Source organism: Momordica charantia (assembly GCF_013281855.1).
Source record: "Momordica charantia cultivar OHB3-1 chromosome 4 unlocalized genomic scaffold, Mcharantia_2.0 BLBB01000004.1, whole genome shotgun sequence".
Taxonomy (NCBI): Eukaryota; Viridiplantae; Streptophyta; class Magnoliopsida; order Cucurbitales; family Cucurbitaceae; genus Momordica; species Momordica charantia.
The window spans coordinates 8,867,442-8,883,412 of record NW_028275162.1 but is presented as its reverse complement, the minus strand read 5'-3'; the positions used below and the strand labels follow the sequence as shown (position 1 = coordinate 8,883,412).

General features: G+C 35.7%; 3 protein-coding genes and 1 pseudogene across 5 annotated transcripts; 2 read left to right on the top strand and 2 right to left on the bottom strand.

Moving 5' to 3' along the window:
- Positions 1-1,222: 1,222 nt before the first annotated feature.
- On the top strand, positions 1,223-3,840 carry LOC111024811 (uncharacterized). 3 transcript variants are annotated; one of them, XM_022302602.2, is made up of 6 exons: positions 1,224-1,901; positions 2,318-2,402; positions 2,486-2,540; positions 2,843-2,981; positions 3,426-3,486; positions 3,710-3,840. In XM_022302602.2, exons 1-6 carry the CDS (start codon positions 1,731-1,733, stop codon positions 3,736-3,738), a joined length of 540 nt encoding a protein of 179 aa, XP_022158294.2. In that variant the 5' UTR covers positions 1,224-1,730; the 3' UTR covers positions 3,739-3,840. The 3 variants fall into 3 exon arrangements, with proteins under 3 accessions (XP_022158295.2, XP_022158294.2, XP_022158293.2); XM_022302601.2 differs by lacking the exon at positions 3,710-3,840 and having other exon boundaries at positions 1,297-1,542; positions 1,651-1,901; positions 3,426-3,648; XM_022302603.2 differs by lacking the exon at positions 3,710-3,840 and having other exon boundaries at positions 1,223-1,901; positions 2,498-2,540; positions 3,426-3,648.
- A 481-nt stretch (positions 3,841-4,321) lies between these two features.
- On the bottom strand, positions 4,322-6,510 carry LOC148211742 (DNA mismatch repair protein MLH3-like). The gene is made up of 8 exons (XM_088123314.1): positions 6,404-6,510; positions 6,288-6,341; positions 6,102-6,208; positions 5,723-5,771; positions 5,499-5,558; positions 5,304-5,376; positions 4,895-4,978; positions 4,322-4,760 (listed from the first exon to the last, which is right to left on the bottom strand). The coding sequence occupies exons 3-8, from the start codon at positions 6,206-6,208 to the stop codon at positions 4,621-4,623; spliced, it is 513 nt and encodes a 170-aa protein (XP_087979440.1). The 5' UTR covers positions 6,288-6,341; positions 6,404-6,510; the 3' UTR covers positions 4,322-4,620.
- A 693-nt stretch (positions 6,511-7,203) lies between these two features.
- LOC148211741 (cytochrome P450 78A5 pseudogene) lies at positions 7,204-10,890 on the top strand (annotated as a pseudogene).
- Positions 10,891-14,263: 3,373 nt separating this feature from the next.
- LOC148211740 (uncharacterized) lies at positions 14,264-15,339 on the bottom strand. Its single transcript, XM_088122905.1, has 5 exons — positions 15,143-15,339; positions 14,949-15,053; positions 14,807-14,879; positions 14,625-14,720; positions 14,264-14,542 (listed from the first exon to the last, which is right to left on the bottom strand). Exons 1-5 carry the CDS (start codon positions 15,337-15,339, stop codon positions 14,459-14,461), a joined length of 555 nt encoding a protein of 184 aa, XP_087979031.1. The 3' UTR covers positions 14,264-14,458.
- Between the last annotated feature and the right edge of the window lie 632 nt (positions 15,340-15,971).

The following is a 15,971-nucleotide window of genomic DNA, read 5'->3' as shown; positions in this document are numbered from 1 at the left end:
TGCTTTTTAAATATGGATCTAATCCTGTAGCATCGTCAAAGCTGTAGCAAAATGTACCCAAATTAGCTCAATTGCAATTGACAATACTACAATGTAGAAAGCTAGTATTTATGATCTTTTTAGCATAAACTCAGTGAATAAGGGTGCAAGTGATGCTATCTTTAGCTAATTTATACCAACATTATACCCAAATAGCTCTCTATTTGGAGAGTTATCAATTATCACGAAAGGAGCCCCAGTGAATGAGGTTTTGATTCTTCTACGTAAGCCGTTTTGTACCTTTGAGGTTAGAAAAATATATGAAAAAAAATAACCCGACAACCCAACCCGACCAACCCGAAAATTTTGGGTTGGGTTGGGTTCGGTTGGCCATCGATTTTAGACCCGTCGATTCTCATATATGGCCAACCCGAAAATTCGGGTTGATCCCAAAAATACTCCTAACCCGACCAACCCAACCCGTGAACATCCCTAATGACAAGGTCTGGAGAGGAAGAGAGAAAGCTTTAACCTTATTAAGAGGTCACCCGAACAGTCGTATGCTCTCATCCTGTCTTTTGCAGCTAAGCTGATCGAGAAAAATCCAGGTACCGTGTGTATCTCTACTTACTCTGTCTTTATTATGTCTACATGCGTATTTACCCTATATATGTCTACAGGGACATACACAGACCACAAGGTTGATGGTGATGGAGGTTTAAATTTTTCTTTACGAGTTTGGCAACATCAATAGATGGATGGAAACATTGCCTTCTAGTATTTTCTGTCGGCGACACATCTATAGAAAATAAAATCCAGTGCCAAGGATCGATTATGTTTTTTGGGGAAGAAGGAGACGGTTCGTGAGTTTGAAGGTTGCCACAGTATCAATTATTGTGTCTCCAATGTAGCTACCCCTCCATAGTTTTAAAAACAATATTTTATTTTTCAATCCTATTTTTTATACTCATTTTCCACTTTTCTACATTGAGTTTACGTTTTGTTGGACAATTTTCATATTCTTCTATATCAAAACCGATTTTATTTTTGAAAGTTTGAACTTTAAAATTTTGATTCACTAATTTATTTCATGAGAACAAGTGATAGCAAACAATTGTTTCAAGGACATTTTTACCACAAAATTTTAGGGGTAATAGTAGTATAACTTTAACTATTTTGGTGGGAGGGCATATGTGTCCACAATAAATTCTAGCGTTGAACAACTCTATATTTAATATAGTCGTTCCTCTAGTTGTCCCAATAAAAATACTTACCTAATAGACCAACCAAGACTAAAGTATAACTGAGTGGTAATTAATATATATCTCTCGTTAAGAGGTTGTAAGTTCGATTACCGCTCCTTATAGACAAAGAGAGAGAGCTGGAGTACGGGCTGATGTGTTCTAAAGCCCAAAGAGTGCGATGAAGTTGGGTGGGCTTGGAACTGGGCCTGCCGTATCGGCTCCGATGACGAAGAGGGCTTTCTCATAAGGCCAGCGGCGGAGGCGAAGGCGGAGGCCGAGCCATCACTATTGCGGTGAAATGCGACTCAATCTTCTCGAGGTCAGATGATCGTATATTGAAGCTCAAATGGCGATCAATTCTGAAACGCCAATTGTTACACTGCACTGTGGAAGATTCTTTGTAGCTTATACTTATTAAATCCTTCAGATACTGCTGATCCGAAACTTCTCCCAGAGTAATGCTGATTATCTGAGAAAATTTATGGGAACACGTTGAAGAATGCCAAAATGGCCAAGTTTTCCATTACGAATTGGAGATACGGATACTTCCGCGACAGTAAAGGGCCTTCTGAAGCAGTTGATATCCACCACGTTGTTGTTCGTAGGAGTAAGGGTGGTGGAAAGGGTTTCCTCTTGTGTATTTTTGCTGCCCTCGCATTCTGTTTTTTCCTACTCAAGGTAATTTTTTGCTGATCTCATTCTCACTCAATTTTTTATGTGAAATTTGAAATTCGAATATGAATTCATTCTAATTCTTACCAGTTTGACTCTGCTGTCTTTATTTTTGTATTTGATCTTATTGTTACTGTTATTTTAGTCTCGGTATGTTTGTAAAATGTAATGTACTGCTCAATTTCATGGCCTTAGAATATCAGTTCATTTACAGGTATATTCTATCAAAATTTGTTGAAACGGATTGAACTGAACTGCCTAAATGTTCCCTTTTAAGATGTTTATTTGAGCTCAAAGAAATATTTACATAAACCATAGTGAGAGTATCGATAGATATGATTACTTTTGATATTCGAACAGCACACTTGAGAAATCTGTTAAAGTTATTTTCAGAGCATGACCATTGACTCTTGGTTTAACAGGACCAATCAATATTTGTCGTCTTTTGGTGCTTGGTCTTGAATGTATTCTTTGCCAAGAAGTTGTTCAGGGGAATGGTTGAAAAAGGTGAGGAATTGGAGAAGGTTCTCTATCTAATTCCTTATAATGTTATCATATCCTTTTGATGGAAGGGACGTCTAAATGTGCAGAGTCTGTTACAGTTATGCCAAATTTTGGAGTCCAACTTGAAACTCACTATAGGAGGTAACTTTTTCCTTCCGTAAGTTGTTTCATTGGCAAGAACTTTCTTTTTCAAGGCATCATATATAACATTGAACACTGAAGTTTGTTTTTTTGATTTGGTAATCCTTCTAGGTTAGTTAGCTTTAGTTCTTCATTTGAAAAGAAGTTATTGGGACCATCTTAAACGTTGCTTCACGTTGCTGAATCCAACAGATGCATCAGCAGTTCATTTGCCATTAAAAACACATGCACACGGCCCTGCCTCGTGTATTTCTTTTACAGATTCTCCTAGTTAGTTACTGTTTATTTGTTTCTTATTGCAGTGGAAAAGTCATCCGTCAGTTTGTGCCTGTCGATAAACTTCTAAAATCAGTTCTCCTTGAATGCGTGACTCCAGTTACTTGTTACTGGATCCTGTCTTTGATTATACAAGGGGAAGACAAGCTATTGTTGGTTTTCAAGGTAATTTTATTGTTTATTCGAAATGTCCTCACCTGGCACATGAGCTATGTATGCTAATGATATAGCAGTAGTAAAGATGGAAATGCACACTAAATAAGTGTTTTGCTCCCGAGTTAGGCCTGCATGACTTGGGGTTGAGAACCTAAACCTATATTTGGTTTGCAAGTTTGCTCATCCCCAGTTATAGGTTTTTCAATTTCATGGAGTTCATAAATTCAGGCTTACAAAACCATACCTTTTATACTATGTATTAACTTTTTAGAATAACAAACCTATGAATCAAACACAAGTACCCAATGATTCTGTAATCCATTCATTTGTATTATCTAAACATAGATTATACAAATCTAAGCAAATTAAAACAGTGAGCCAAACATACTCTTCTGCATTATATTATATTTTGTTGTTTATGCCAGTTGAAAAATAGTTGCTCTGTCTCTCTAGGAATTACGCCCACCACTGAAAATGTCGGTCCCTATCTGGAAGGCTTTATCTGCTGCTACTGGTAATAATAATAACAGAGATGCTTGTTCGTAAGGCCATCGACAATTAACTCTAGTTGCTGTGTATGATCAATCATGTGATTTTTGCTGCCTCAAATCCTACCCGCGGTTGTGTGTGTATATCAATGTTTAAATTTTAGTTGTAGCCATTCTCATTTCTTTTCTTTTCTTTCTTTTTTTTCTTTTTCTCTCTTCCATTAATGTTTGTTTGATTCTATCTCACAGGTACACCCTATTGTTCTGGTCTTGTCTGAGAACATTTTTGTTTGAAAATATGACCTATAGAGAAAAGATAATTGGAGTTTGGAACAAGCACACAACAAGAATTCAAGAACCTTTTATATCTGGTTTGATAATGTTTTTGTTTTCTATTTTTCGATTTTCAAATGTTGAGTTTGTACATATTCGCTTTTTCATTTTGTTATTTTACTTTTAAAAATATTTTCACAATTAAGATTATTTAAAAAAATAATAATAAAAAAAAAGAAGGGCGAGTGAACAAATTTAGTTATAAAAACAAAATCATAGTTGTAACTTTTTTTCTTTATAAGATATGCTTCTTTGATAACTATTTTTGTATTTAGTTCTCTATTTTTTAAAATTGAGTTTGTTTACTACTAATTATTTAAATACTTATTGATGCATTGTTATTTGAGTTTTTTAATCATTTATATTGTGTTTTTGTAAGATATAATTATGGTTCTTAGGCCTTCCCATTTTCGACACTAAAATCTATCTAGAAATTATGGCCAATGGCAGTTTTGACTTTTGAGAATGCAATTTCCAAAAGAAAACCAAAACAAATCATCCGATAAGTCCTGTATTTCTTTCAACAAATAACATAAAAGAATTTGCTTTATTTATCCACCACACCCATAATGCAGAAGTATTTATTTAGGTGGAGGGTAGAGAAGCTTTATTGGCAGAATTACAACCAAAACTCTAAGATTTTGAAAAACCATCAACAGCCTCGTGCCCATACTCTTCTTCACAAATCATCATCCAACTTAGTTCTATACATGATCTAATAAAGCTGTACAATCCATCCTCTTCCTCAGACTGGCATGGCCATCTCCTTCACCAATTCCCAGCAGCACTATAAACCTTCGGCTGAACTTAAGTGCTGCAATGTCCGTTCAAGGCTCAGCTCGTGTTGCTGCAGCCCATGCCATGTTCCATTTGAACCATTTTTGTTTGATACTTCCAGCTCCCTTAACTGCTTGTGCAAGGCCTCCAAGTTCACAAGAGGTACTGTCGTGGGTCGTGCATGGGTACACTGCACGTTTAACATCTCATACTTTTCAATTACTAGTCACTTCCTCCTCTTCCTACCCCCAAAAGAAAAACTAACGAAAATATAGAGAATCTTGTCAAAACTTCAAAAAGAGGCTTGAAAGATTATTCACTCACTTGGAAACACAGAAGTCTGCTTTAGTTCTTCAACAATGAGGGAACATTCTGAAGGTAACAAAGAGTCTCCAAACATAATTGCACCTAATCAAATAATTTTAACACAGAAATTTTTAATCAAGATGCAGACACACACAGCACTACCAGTCGACAAATTGTTGCTTTCTTTAGGCTCGGAAATGAGACAGTAAGCAGGGAGTGTATTGAATGACTGCTATCTATCTAGCTTCAAAGTGAGGAGAAACTACATGGAACTATGGAAGTAACTTTTTAAACATAGTTTATGACAAAACTTGCCATGTTATAGCTAAAAATATATCGTAAAAAGTTTCAAGTTGACCCAATCTATAACGTTTAATTTGCCAGAGCACATAGCATTTGCAAACATTATAAGAGACTAAGCATGTACCTCTACAGGCCTTTGAATTTAGGACTCGGAGCACGGATGGCGGCATTGTCGATGAGCCATCTGTATCAGCAAGCTTATGCATACAACATAGCAATATTGCAAAATTATTCAAGTGTCTAAGGGAACAATGTAGCTAAATAAAATTAATATATGAGAAAAATAAAAGTTGTATTAAAAGGCGAGGTCCTCAGTTACCTGATGAAGAAATTCCAAGAGATCCACATCAGACAAATTAACACCTAGTATGCAAGGTACCTGTACCATACACATGAATTGGAATTCAAACAAGAAATATAAATCTGTTACAAATTTCAAGCACAAACTTGACAATTGCTATTACATCACACTAAATGCTTTGCTGGTTTTGATTCCAAAAATCGAATGTAATAATCAAAGAAGCAAAAAAGATGGTGATTAACTGCCATTAGCGTGATGACTGTTTCCTGCTTGTGTAGAATATTCAGATTCCTGCACAGAAAACCAAATATTACTTTGGCAAACTTGATGTCTGGGTGAATCAGACAATTTGAATAAACTGGGTAAATCCAAACAAACCAATCATCTCTTAATTAATCCTTTTTAATTAAAACCAAAAGAAACTACCTTAGGCAGTCTTCACCTGGCACAAGTTTATCGATGAAAAATACATATATTTCCCAATGAATCAAGAACTGTTGCCCCTTACTCTCATTAGCATGCTGAGTTGTCTTCTAGCTTAACATAGCTAGATTAGGATAGATAATATTCTTTTATAGAGGTAAAGAACAATTTAGAAGGTTCAAGGGAGACACAGGATACCTCAGGAAGGATTTTGAGTCTTGATCATGAATATTACAGATCCAACCCCACTCTTTAACCTGGCCAGCATAGTTATACAATAACTGATACCCAATCTCTGGCAGCATCTATTACAAACAAACAGCAGGGTAAATATACATCCCTTCCAATCAAAGCAAAACAGACCATAAGACATCAAATTCTTACCAGCTCGTGTTCAGCATCCAGATAGGCTATAGTCTTTGCTTCACCAGACAACAACTGTGTATATATGGCTTTATTAGAAGTCCCAGAGAATTATTTCAACAAACAAACTTGTTTACCTTTCGACGAAGATCTTCAAGTCGGATTCTTTCATCGGCAGCATGCTGTAGAAAAGCACCACTCAAACATTATTACCCCACACCATGCACATAGAAGGCTAGTCTATTGGTGAGCACATATATGTTGGTATATATATAGTGTGAGAAAAATCACAAGGAAGAATGTGTTGTAACCAAGCCATGGATGCAAGTAAATAAAAACAGAAACTAGTCTCTCTCGTTTTTTTTTTTTTTAAAGAAACCAGACTGGTCCATTAAATTTTAAAAGGAGTACAAAGCACTCCCGGTTTTTGGACGGTGCTATGATTTTCATGATGGGGGAGATGGGGTGGAGCTTGAGAAACTTGTGAGTGAAGGCTACGAGTTGCTCGGAATCTTCAACCGGAGTGACCACTTCCATTAAATTTTAAAAGGAGTACAAAGCACTCACAGTTTTTGGACGGTGCTATGATTTCCACGATGGGGGAGATGGGGTGGAGCTTGAGAAACTTGTGAGTGAAGGCTACGAGTTGCTCGGAATCTTCAACCGGAGTGACCACTTCCATTAAATTTTAAAAGGAGTACAAAGCATTCACAGTTTTTGGACGGTGCTATGATTTCCACGATGGGGGAGATGGGGTGGAGCTTGAGAAACTTGTGAGTGAAGGTTACGAGTTGCTCAGAATCTTCAACCGGAGTGACCATTTTCTGTTTCTGGGTTGGTTGGATCAATAAGGAGCGAAGAGGAGGTGCATATTCTTAGCTTCTAAGGTGCATATATTTGTGTGGAACATCATCGAGGAACATAGAAGAAGAACACAGTAGAGATTCTTACATGATAGCTGTTCTTTGGGAAATGATTTTCCAAGGTACGAACACCGTGGCCATTCTCCTCAAATGGATTCTAGCAAGAACAATGTTGCACCAAGAAATTCAAACCAAAGCCTAACAAGAAATCGATTCCTTGGTGAGAAAATTCATAACCATTTCCGATTCCGACATTCCAAATCTCTCATTTCTTTAGTATGTGGTGAAGGAGTGTTTAATAATGCAACCACCTAGCCCTCTTTTGTCATGGGCCCGTCTGGCTGTCCACAACGTCCATGTCGGCCAGAGCTTCATCCGGGCCAGCACAATGGCGATGGTGAACATGGGGGAAGAGGTGGGTGTGGGCAGAGGTAGAGAAGTTTGACCCCAATCGATTCATGGGGGAGGAGGTGATGGAGAGTGATCTGAGATTGGCTTCGTTTGGGGCGATGTGAAGGGAGTGCCCTGGGAAGGCAATGGGGATGACGAATGTGTAGCTCTGGTTGGGAGAGCTGCTCCAAGCTTACAAATGGCTTCCTTATTTTGATGACGACGGCACCATTAATAATGGGGTGGACTTGACAAAATGCCTTAAATTGAAAACTCTCTCTAGAGATGAAAACTCCATTGGTTTGCAAAGTTATCCGTAGGGTTGGTTGAGGATAATAATGAATGGAGGTGAAGCAGAAGGCTCCATTTGTACTTGTCAAAATGATTAAAAAAGAAAACAACCCTGTACTTGTCGCCTGAAAAAGAATCTATTATCTCTTTCCATCCAAAGAGACCACATAAGAGATCTTGAAGCCACCGGCCTGTTCTGGGCCACCTACCTTAGAGAGTTTCTTGAAGTAAAATAGTAGCAATAGTAGTGTCTTTAAGACTGCACGAAACATAAAATCAAATATGTTAACTCAGCTGCAACGAATAAAAGTTGGTCCATGTTTTCCTCTTCAACACAACAATTGAGGCATATTTTAGGAGAGATTGAAATTAGGATTTGCCTCTTCTGATTTCTACAGCTAGTATTGAGCCTTCTACCAGCCAAACTCCAAAGGAAATACTTAATCTCCTTTGTAGCTTCTCTTTCCAAATCGAAGATAGCAGGGCTAGTACAAAGACTAGAGGCAGTAGACTTACTAGAGGAAGAAACCAATTTGACTAATTCCAGCACAAATAATCCTCATTTTTACTGAGGTCAATCTCTTCCCATTTTTTTGGGTAAACAAGGTCCATCTTTCCAACTTCAGGACCAAATAAATTCCTTGTAAGCCAGAGATATCTTGTTTTTTTTTTTATCCGTGTGTCAGGGCCAACTTGCACGCACCTCGACTAATCACGGGCCAACTTAACCCTACCACATTTGGTTGACAAGGTACCTCGTAGGATATTAAATTCTAGGTAGGTGGCCACCATAGTTTGAACTAATTCCCTCTAAGTCATTTGCTATTTAGATTAGTCCTTATTGACCACTAGGTCATCCCACGATGGTCGATTTTCTTTATCCACCTCGATTTTCCTTGTTCCAAAATTTTTTAATGAGCATCTCTATTGCTTAAAAACTGAAGTAGACGTTAGGAAATAAAATATAAAATGGGGAGTTGATCATCCAGTTGTCTTCCCAAAATCTAATTCTCGCATCTTTACCAACTTGAAAAGGGAGCTTCTTTTTTTTTTTACCATATTCCAACATTTACTATGGCAAACCAAGGGCGAACTTCCAATAGGGATTCTTCTTGTTTTCCACCAAAAAATAATAATATCGTATTTTGGAACAATCACCCTCCTCTACAGAACACTTTCTCATGGAGAAAATCTCCATTCATAAGATAAGAGTGCAATTATTTTCACTCTAATATTGACTATACAGAAGCCTTTCAAGTTTCAAGGAAGAGAAGGCTTGCTCCTACCCTGTGATATTGACAATATCATATTGCCAAGGTTGTCACCTTGGCTAGCCTGAAAAGAGATAAGTAGGAAGGTTGGTGTCTAGAAATTTGAGACAATAACAGTGGTATAAGAAGCATGGACACGGATGCGGGACACGGACACGACACGATACGGACATGGCGACATGCCAATCTCTAAAAATATAGGATACAGACACGTGGGAGACACGTTATTTTTTAAAGAAAAGTATTAAAATATAAATAAATTAACTATACAACATTTTGTAGATAAACGAGATTGTATAAAATATTAAATAAGTATTATCTAGAAAATAAAAATAAATAAATAATTAAATTTTAAAATAGAAAATATTAAATAGACCTAAAAATTAAAACCAGCTTTAAATTATGCTTATTTATAAGAGTTAAAAGGAGTATTTATTTGGAGAGAGTAGTTGTCATTTGTGAGTCATGGAGGAGTGGTCCAGCATGCAATCTTTAATGCTTCTAACTTTTCTCCGTCATCTCCACCTTCTGTCTTTTCTTCTTCCATTCCCCTCGTTCTTATTTTTTTCTCCTTAATCTTCAGGCTCTTAACTCTTCTTATTCCAATCATTATTTTTCACTTTTCTTCTACTTCTTCTCCTCTGTCTCAACGACAAGTGGGTCTCGGTGTTAACGGCGAGTGGTGGCGGTGGCAGCACTGCAGAGAGATTTGGTCGTTGGCAGCAAAGGCGTAAAGTTGGTTATTTGTGGGAGGCAAAGCAGTAAGAGAGGGATAGAAGAAGAGAGTAATCGAGATGGAGGGGAGAGTACTGACATTAGGTTTGGGATTTTTTTTTTTAGATATAATTTTTTGTGTGGCCGTGTCCCTTGCCATGTCTGATAATAAAAAAAATAATAAAAAATACGGACACGTTTTTTGCCCGACACATGTCCGGAGGGTGTCCGACACGGGCACTCCACTTCCTATGGTAATAGTGGTAAAAAGGCCAAAAGAAGAAATATACACCAAAGGCTTATAATTTCATCCTTAATTGGATTACATTGCCGTTGGCAGACTTTTCAAGTTCCTCTATTAATGATGAGGGTTACAACAAGACAACAATTAAGAAACACGCCCGAATGCGTCTCAGTTTTACATACTCATACAAATGGTTCTCCATCTCTATTTTCTCTCAATCAAGTCCAAACCTCAAGTACATTGTTCTCTTTTTGGCTACAGTGTTCTCATCTCCTATGGACCTCACACCACAGCACAAACCTCCTTTGCACCACGATGCATGTTAAAACACACCGAATAACTACATGGTAGTTCATTGGCACCATAGTGGACCTCACACCACAGCGCATGCTTCCGTAAGTGTTAGGATTTTTGGAGCCAAAACGACGTCAGAACAAGCTAGGGATGTGTCAGGATTAACTCGGGACATATCAGGGTCGAAGCGGGGATGAAAACAGGGGAAAGCGGAAGCTGCAGGCCAACAAGGGCCGAGGAAGCAGTGCCGCCGGGCGCTAGGAGACAACACCATGGCGCTGTCTTGATGGACGTGGCAAATTGCTTTCCGTTAGTAGTGCCATGGCATCGAGGACAATGCCATGGCGTTGTTTCGAGTCTATATATTTGAAGTTTCTGAACTTTTAGGGTTCCCAAGCCAAAATTAAAGCCGTTTCAGCCGATTTTCAGAGGGTGTGGCAGTTTCAAGGGAGAGGCTCGAGCAATGGCAGAGGCTTTGGGATTGATCAAGATCAACATATTCGGGGTAACTGTATCTTGATTTTTGTGAGTTTTCATTCTTGTTCCTAAGTATTAATTGTGTTAAATGCTTAGAAGCTAAGGGCTTTTGTTGTGACCGATATTTTTGGGGATTTTTTTTTGTATTCCAACCATTAAAAAATTATTAGTGAATTACCCACGTCTGAGTGGAAGACTAGACGTAGCATTTAGTAGTGAACCAATATAATTTGTTGTGTCGTTATTCTTGTGCTTTTACAGTACTGTTAATTTTCCAACAATAACGACTCCCCCTAAAAACATGCAATCTCTTTTTAAAGCATAAAAATCAATAGGTACCAATAAGATAAAGTAACACAAGCAAAATTATTTCAACAACTTTGCACAACATAGATATATTAAAAAAAAATCATGGTAAATCAATCTATTTCAAAAATATTATCAAAATATTCCACAAAATTTTCATTCAATAAGATATGATATAAGACAAGTATAATTCTAAGAGAGCAATTTAATTCTCATGATTAAGCACAAAAATATTCATTTATAAAAGATACTCTCGATTGAATTTATCAACTTATCTAACAAAATAAATTAACAACAACATTTAAAGATACCAATTCATAATAAAACAACGATATCATCATTTATGCCACTTAACCAAACAAAAACTTATACCAACTGTTTCTGATCATAGATCTACCCAACTTATGTCACCACAACAGAGTTTAATCAAATATAGACAAAGAAAAAAAATCAATTAAACACTTTTTGAGTAACATGCTAACGAAATTCTGGAGTATAAATAACTTTCATAGATACTCCCCCTATGAAAAAGAATTTAATAACCCTTCAAAAAAACATTACAAAGCATATTATTTCATCATAGGACAAACAATATACTCAAATGAATTTATCACATGCTTCGTACCCAAAAACCATCTACACACTTTAATTAGATTCATCGAAGAAGGAAAACAAAACACATTTCTTCTCAAGAGAAATAGACAATATATTTGAACTATCAAGAACAATATTTGTCAAGATAAAATATAAACCATCCAAAAATTAATTAAACAATTTTGGATAATCTCAACATTAAAAAAATAATAATCACTAAGGATTATGGATGAACCTAAAAAATTCCATCCCAATATTTTGAAAAACATTAATCCACTCATCCATAAATAAAGAAGCAATAAAGATTAACGCCAAAAATATTCTTGATATACTCAAAAGTATTTGATCTAATAAATAATAAAATGTGATGGGTCATCCATAATCCATGAAGTGGAAAAAGAAAAATGTGACGGGTCATCCATGTGTTTGATGGCTCATTCGAACGATGGGGCCAATCTCGAAAGCAATGAGACAAGTTAAATCATAAACCTCCTGCATATGATGAATTATATGATGCTTTTGAAAGTATGCAACATGATTTAGAGAAAGTTATCTCTAAATATATTAGGCTATCAAAGAAGTACAATACTTTATCTATTGAGAATAAATCTTTGATAGATAAAAATACATGTTTGAAAAATAGAGCAAATGATATGTCGCACGATGATTGTTGTGATGAAAAATATCAATATTCATGTGATTACATCTCAAAACCAATTGACAAGTAGCTCATATCTATTATAAACCATTGTTAGGTCCACCTACTTGTCATTTTTGTGGAGTTTAAGGTCATATTAGACCTAATTGCTTTAAATTAAATAAGGTATCAAAAAATAATTTCTCCATGAAAAGTAGAGTGCAAAAGCAACTTATTAAGAAGTCTAATCACGTGTCATGTGACAAAATTGGTCATAAATTCGATATATGTTATTTCCTAAAAATGTTGGAACAAATTCGAAATGGGTTCCGAAATCTTTGCTCACTAACGAATGAAGGACCTAAGAAATGGGTACAAAAATCGTTTGGTTGAGTTTCTTTTTGTAGGTGTGTTTTCAATAAGCTAACGGTCATTGCCTTGGCCTTATATTTGAAAATAAAATTCAAATGGAGCCACTAATATGGTTTAATTAAATCCAACAAAGGAAAATGACACATTCGGTATCTTTAAATTTTGTTGAGATTTAATGCATACACTACAACAAATCTGCTATTTCATGACGGGCATTGCCCGACATTAAACATTAACCATGTCGGTCACTGACCGACATCTATACGAGTGTCCTTGTTTCCCATTCATGTCGGACAGTTTTAAGGTCAGGCATTGCCCGTCATGTATATTTTCTTTCCATCCGGACATGGCCGTCATGAAACGACCCTTTTAAGGTCGGGCATTGCCTGTCATGTATAGCATTTTCCATGACGGACGTGCCGTCATGAAAGAATAACCATGACGGGTGACGACCGACATCTTTATGACTGTCCTTGTTTTCTGACCGTCATTGTATGTGAGACATTGTTTGTACGCCATTGTTTGTACGTCATCTTTTGTGTGACATTGTTTGTACGTCACTGTATCTACATCGATATGTGCATCATGGAATGACTATATTTCGTGACAGATATTGACCGTCATTATTTTGTGAATAAATAAATTAAAAAAATAGTTGGCTGCCAGACGTGGCTAACCAACTATATATATTTCCTTCACACCTATGATAATATCTGAATATGCAACTAAAACTTTTAACACATTCATCCATTATAAAACAATATCTATTCTAAAACTCAACTCAAAAACTAACCTTAGACTCAAAACACAAATAATCAAAAGTACAAATTTCAACATAACCTCTCCACTTGTAGAATAACTCAAAACTAGCCAACAATATATCTCTCCCTTCCAACCTATTCTATAAAAGCTTAACAAAAACACAAACAATCAATAGTAAGTACGAATTTCGTCATGACCTCCCCACTTTAGAATATAACTCAAAACTAACCAACCAATATATCTCCTTCCAACCTATTCTCACAAAATAAATCTCAATATTATTGAAACTCAAAAACTAATATGCAAGTAAAACTAATTTCAACATCATGATCTTCTAAAACACAACTCAAGAACTAACCTTAGACTCAAAACACAAATAATCAAAAAGTACAAATTTCAACACAACCTCTCCACTTTTAGAATAACTCAAAACTAGCCAACAATATATCTCTCAATTCCAACCTATTCTATAAAAGCTTAACAAAAACACAAACAATCAAGAGTAAGTACAAATTTCATCATGACCTCCCCACTTTAGAATATAACTCAAAACTAACCAATCAATATATCTCCTTCCAACTTAACTCAAAAACTAACCTTAAACTCAAAACACAAATAATCAAAAGTACAAATTTCAACAAAACCTCTCCACTTTTAGAATAACTCAAAACTAGCATGGTTATAAACAAAACAAACACTTCTATATAAACACCCTTCCACACAGGAACAAATGGGACCGCCCGTCCCTCCAACAAAACTACATTCAGCATAAGAATCCAGACTTCAGCATCATCCAGTCAAATACTTCTATAATAATCCAAAACTAATATGTTATGCAGTACATTTCAAACTTCAAACTTCAAACTTCTACATATTATAAACAAGACAAAGTATTTCTAATCTACCAATTACTACACAGAAAGTAGTCTGAACCAAATACTTACATCAAATAAACACAACTAATGAATCCATAGGTACTACACAAATCGTCCAACAAAAGATGCCCATTCTATTCGAACTTCGTCGATTTCTTCTTGTTGATAGGCACTTTTTGTATTAAACTACAAAAAAAGAAAAAGAAAGATAATACTAATATAATGACAAATCATATATAAACATATAAAGGTATATGATAATATGTACAAGTTCAGTAATAGGAGTATGAGGGTTCTGCACTATTTCTCGTATATACTTTTGCAAATAGTACCCACACTCGATAGAACCTGGTTGTCGAGGACACTACATATAGAAAATTTGAAAAATAACAAAATTATGAGTTATACAAAGGATTTACTGCGACATTGTTATGAGTTATGCAAATTTACCTTCACAGATTTCCAAATTGTAGTACTGCGAGATTGTTGAGTAGAATGTTTGGCTTGCCACATTTTGAATGATCTAAATAATTTAAAACATTAGAATAACATAATTGTAAAAATTTCAACTATAAGAGTTCATGACACTTACGTGTTTATGATTCCCTTATAATTTTCTTCAATCTTACTTCTTAGAGAGTCCAATACATAAACACAATTCTCTCGGAGGTGTATAACAAACAACTTCCAGTGAAAACTATTAATAACCAACATGATAATATTATCATTCATGCATGGATAAAGGAAACTATAAATAAGTAAAATGAAGTTAAATTGCTAGCTTACCCGCTATTATGTGGGATGAGTACTACTTGTTCTAAGTTACCCATGTCTAACCTGTTGGCTAGATGTCTGGAACAAGTTTCTTGAGACATTATTTGTGGTACAATGTTGTCTGGGTCAACCACCAAGAACTTCTTACATGTCTCCTCCACACATTCATTCAAAAGATACATTTGATCTTTTTGAATGTCGTAATCCATTTTCAATGAACATCTCAACCCCTAAACTATACTCGGTTGATATTCTATTTTTTGTCATCCACGACTTATCCATAATTAAATTTATGAAAGTTTGATCTACAAAAAAAAAAAAAAAAAACAACAACAAGAGTTAAGTTTGTGTACTTCATCGGGTTCTTAAGAAGTAAAATAGGAATGATTAAGAAATAAAGGGTTATTCTACTTGTCGGGTTTTTTTCCTATTATGTTGTGTTTTCTACTGTTTTGATTTTTTTCACCGACAAAATTCCTGTTTCAAACATTTTCACAAGCTTGCCTACGGTGGTTTCACAAATGTACACAGAGGTGGATTTGAGGAAAATCTTGTAAGGGTGGATTTGAGAACAAATATGAGTGTTGAGAAACTGAGAGCAAAAGAAAAGGATAACAGATGACAATAAATAAAAAAAAGTATAAAATCTGATGAGACAAGATTCAAAGAAGAAATGAGAGCTTCAAAACAGCAGCCATGGAAGGCAAAAAAAAGCCCTTGTTTCTCAAAATTCCGCAAGAATCTATTTTTTTTCTTCTTCTTCTACTTTTCAAGAATCGAGCAGCAACAAAATTTGTAGAACTCAAAAGGCAAAGAGAAGAGAAATTGTTCTACATATATA

Excerpts from the sequence above, each read along its gene's own strand:
- LOC148211740 (XM_088122905.1), bottom strand. The coding sequence starts at position 15,339 with ATGGATTACGACATTCAAAAAGATCAAATGTATCTTTTGAATGAATGT. Across the intron at positions 15,054-15,142 it reads CTCATCCCACATAATAGCGG|TTTTCACTGGAAGTTGTTTG; the intron begins GTAAGCTAGCAA and ends GGTTATTAATAG. Across the intron at positions 14,880-14,948 it reads TATAAGGGAATCATAAACAC|ATCATTCAAAATGTGGCAAG; the intron begins GTAAGTGTCATG and ends TAAATTATTTAG.
- LOC111024811 (XM_022302601.2), top strand. The coding sequence starts at position 1,731 with ATGGCCAAGTTTTCCATTACGAATTGGAGATACGGATACTTCCGCGAC. Across the intron at positions 2,541-2,842 it reads CTTGAAACTCACTATAGGAG|TGGAAAAGTCATCCGTCAGT; the intron begins GTAACTTTTTCC and ends TTCTTATTGCAG. Across the intron at positions 2,982-3,425 it reads AGCTATTGTTGGTTTTCAAG|GAATTACGCCCACCACTGAA; the intron begins GTAATTTTATTG and ends CTGTCTCTCTAG.
- LOC148211742 (XM_088123314.1), bottom strand. The coding sequence starts at position 6,208 with ATGCTGCCAGAGATTGGGTATCAGTTATTGTATAACTATGCTGGCCAG. Across the intron at positions 5,377-5,498 it reads TCTTGGAATTTCTTCATCAG|CTTGCTGATACAGATGGCTC; the intron begins GTAACTGAGGAC and ends TGTATGCATAAG. Across the intron at positions 4,761-4,894 it reads GCAGACTTCTGTGTTTCCAA|TGTACCCATGCACGACCCAC; the intron begins GTGAGTGAATAA and ends TTAAACGTGCAG.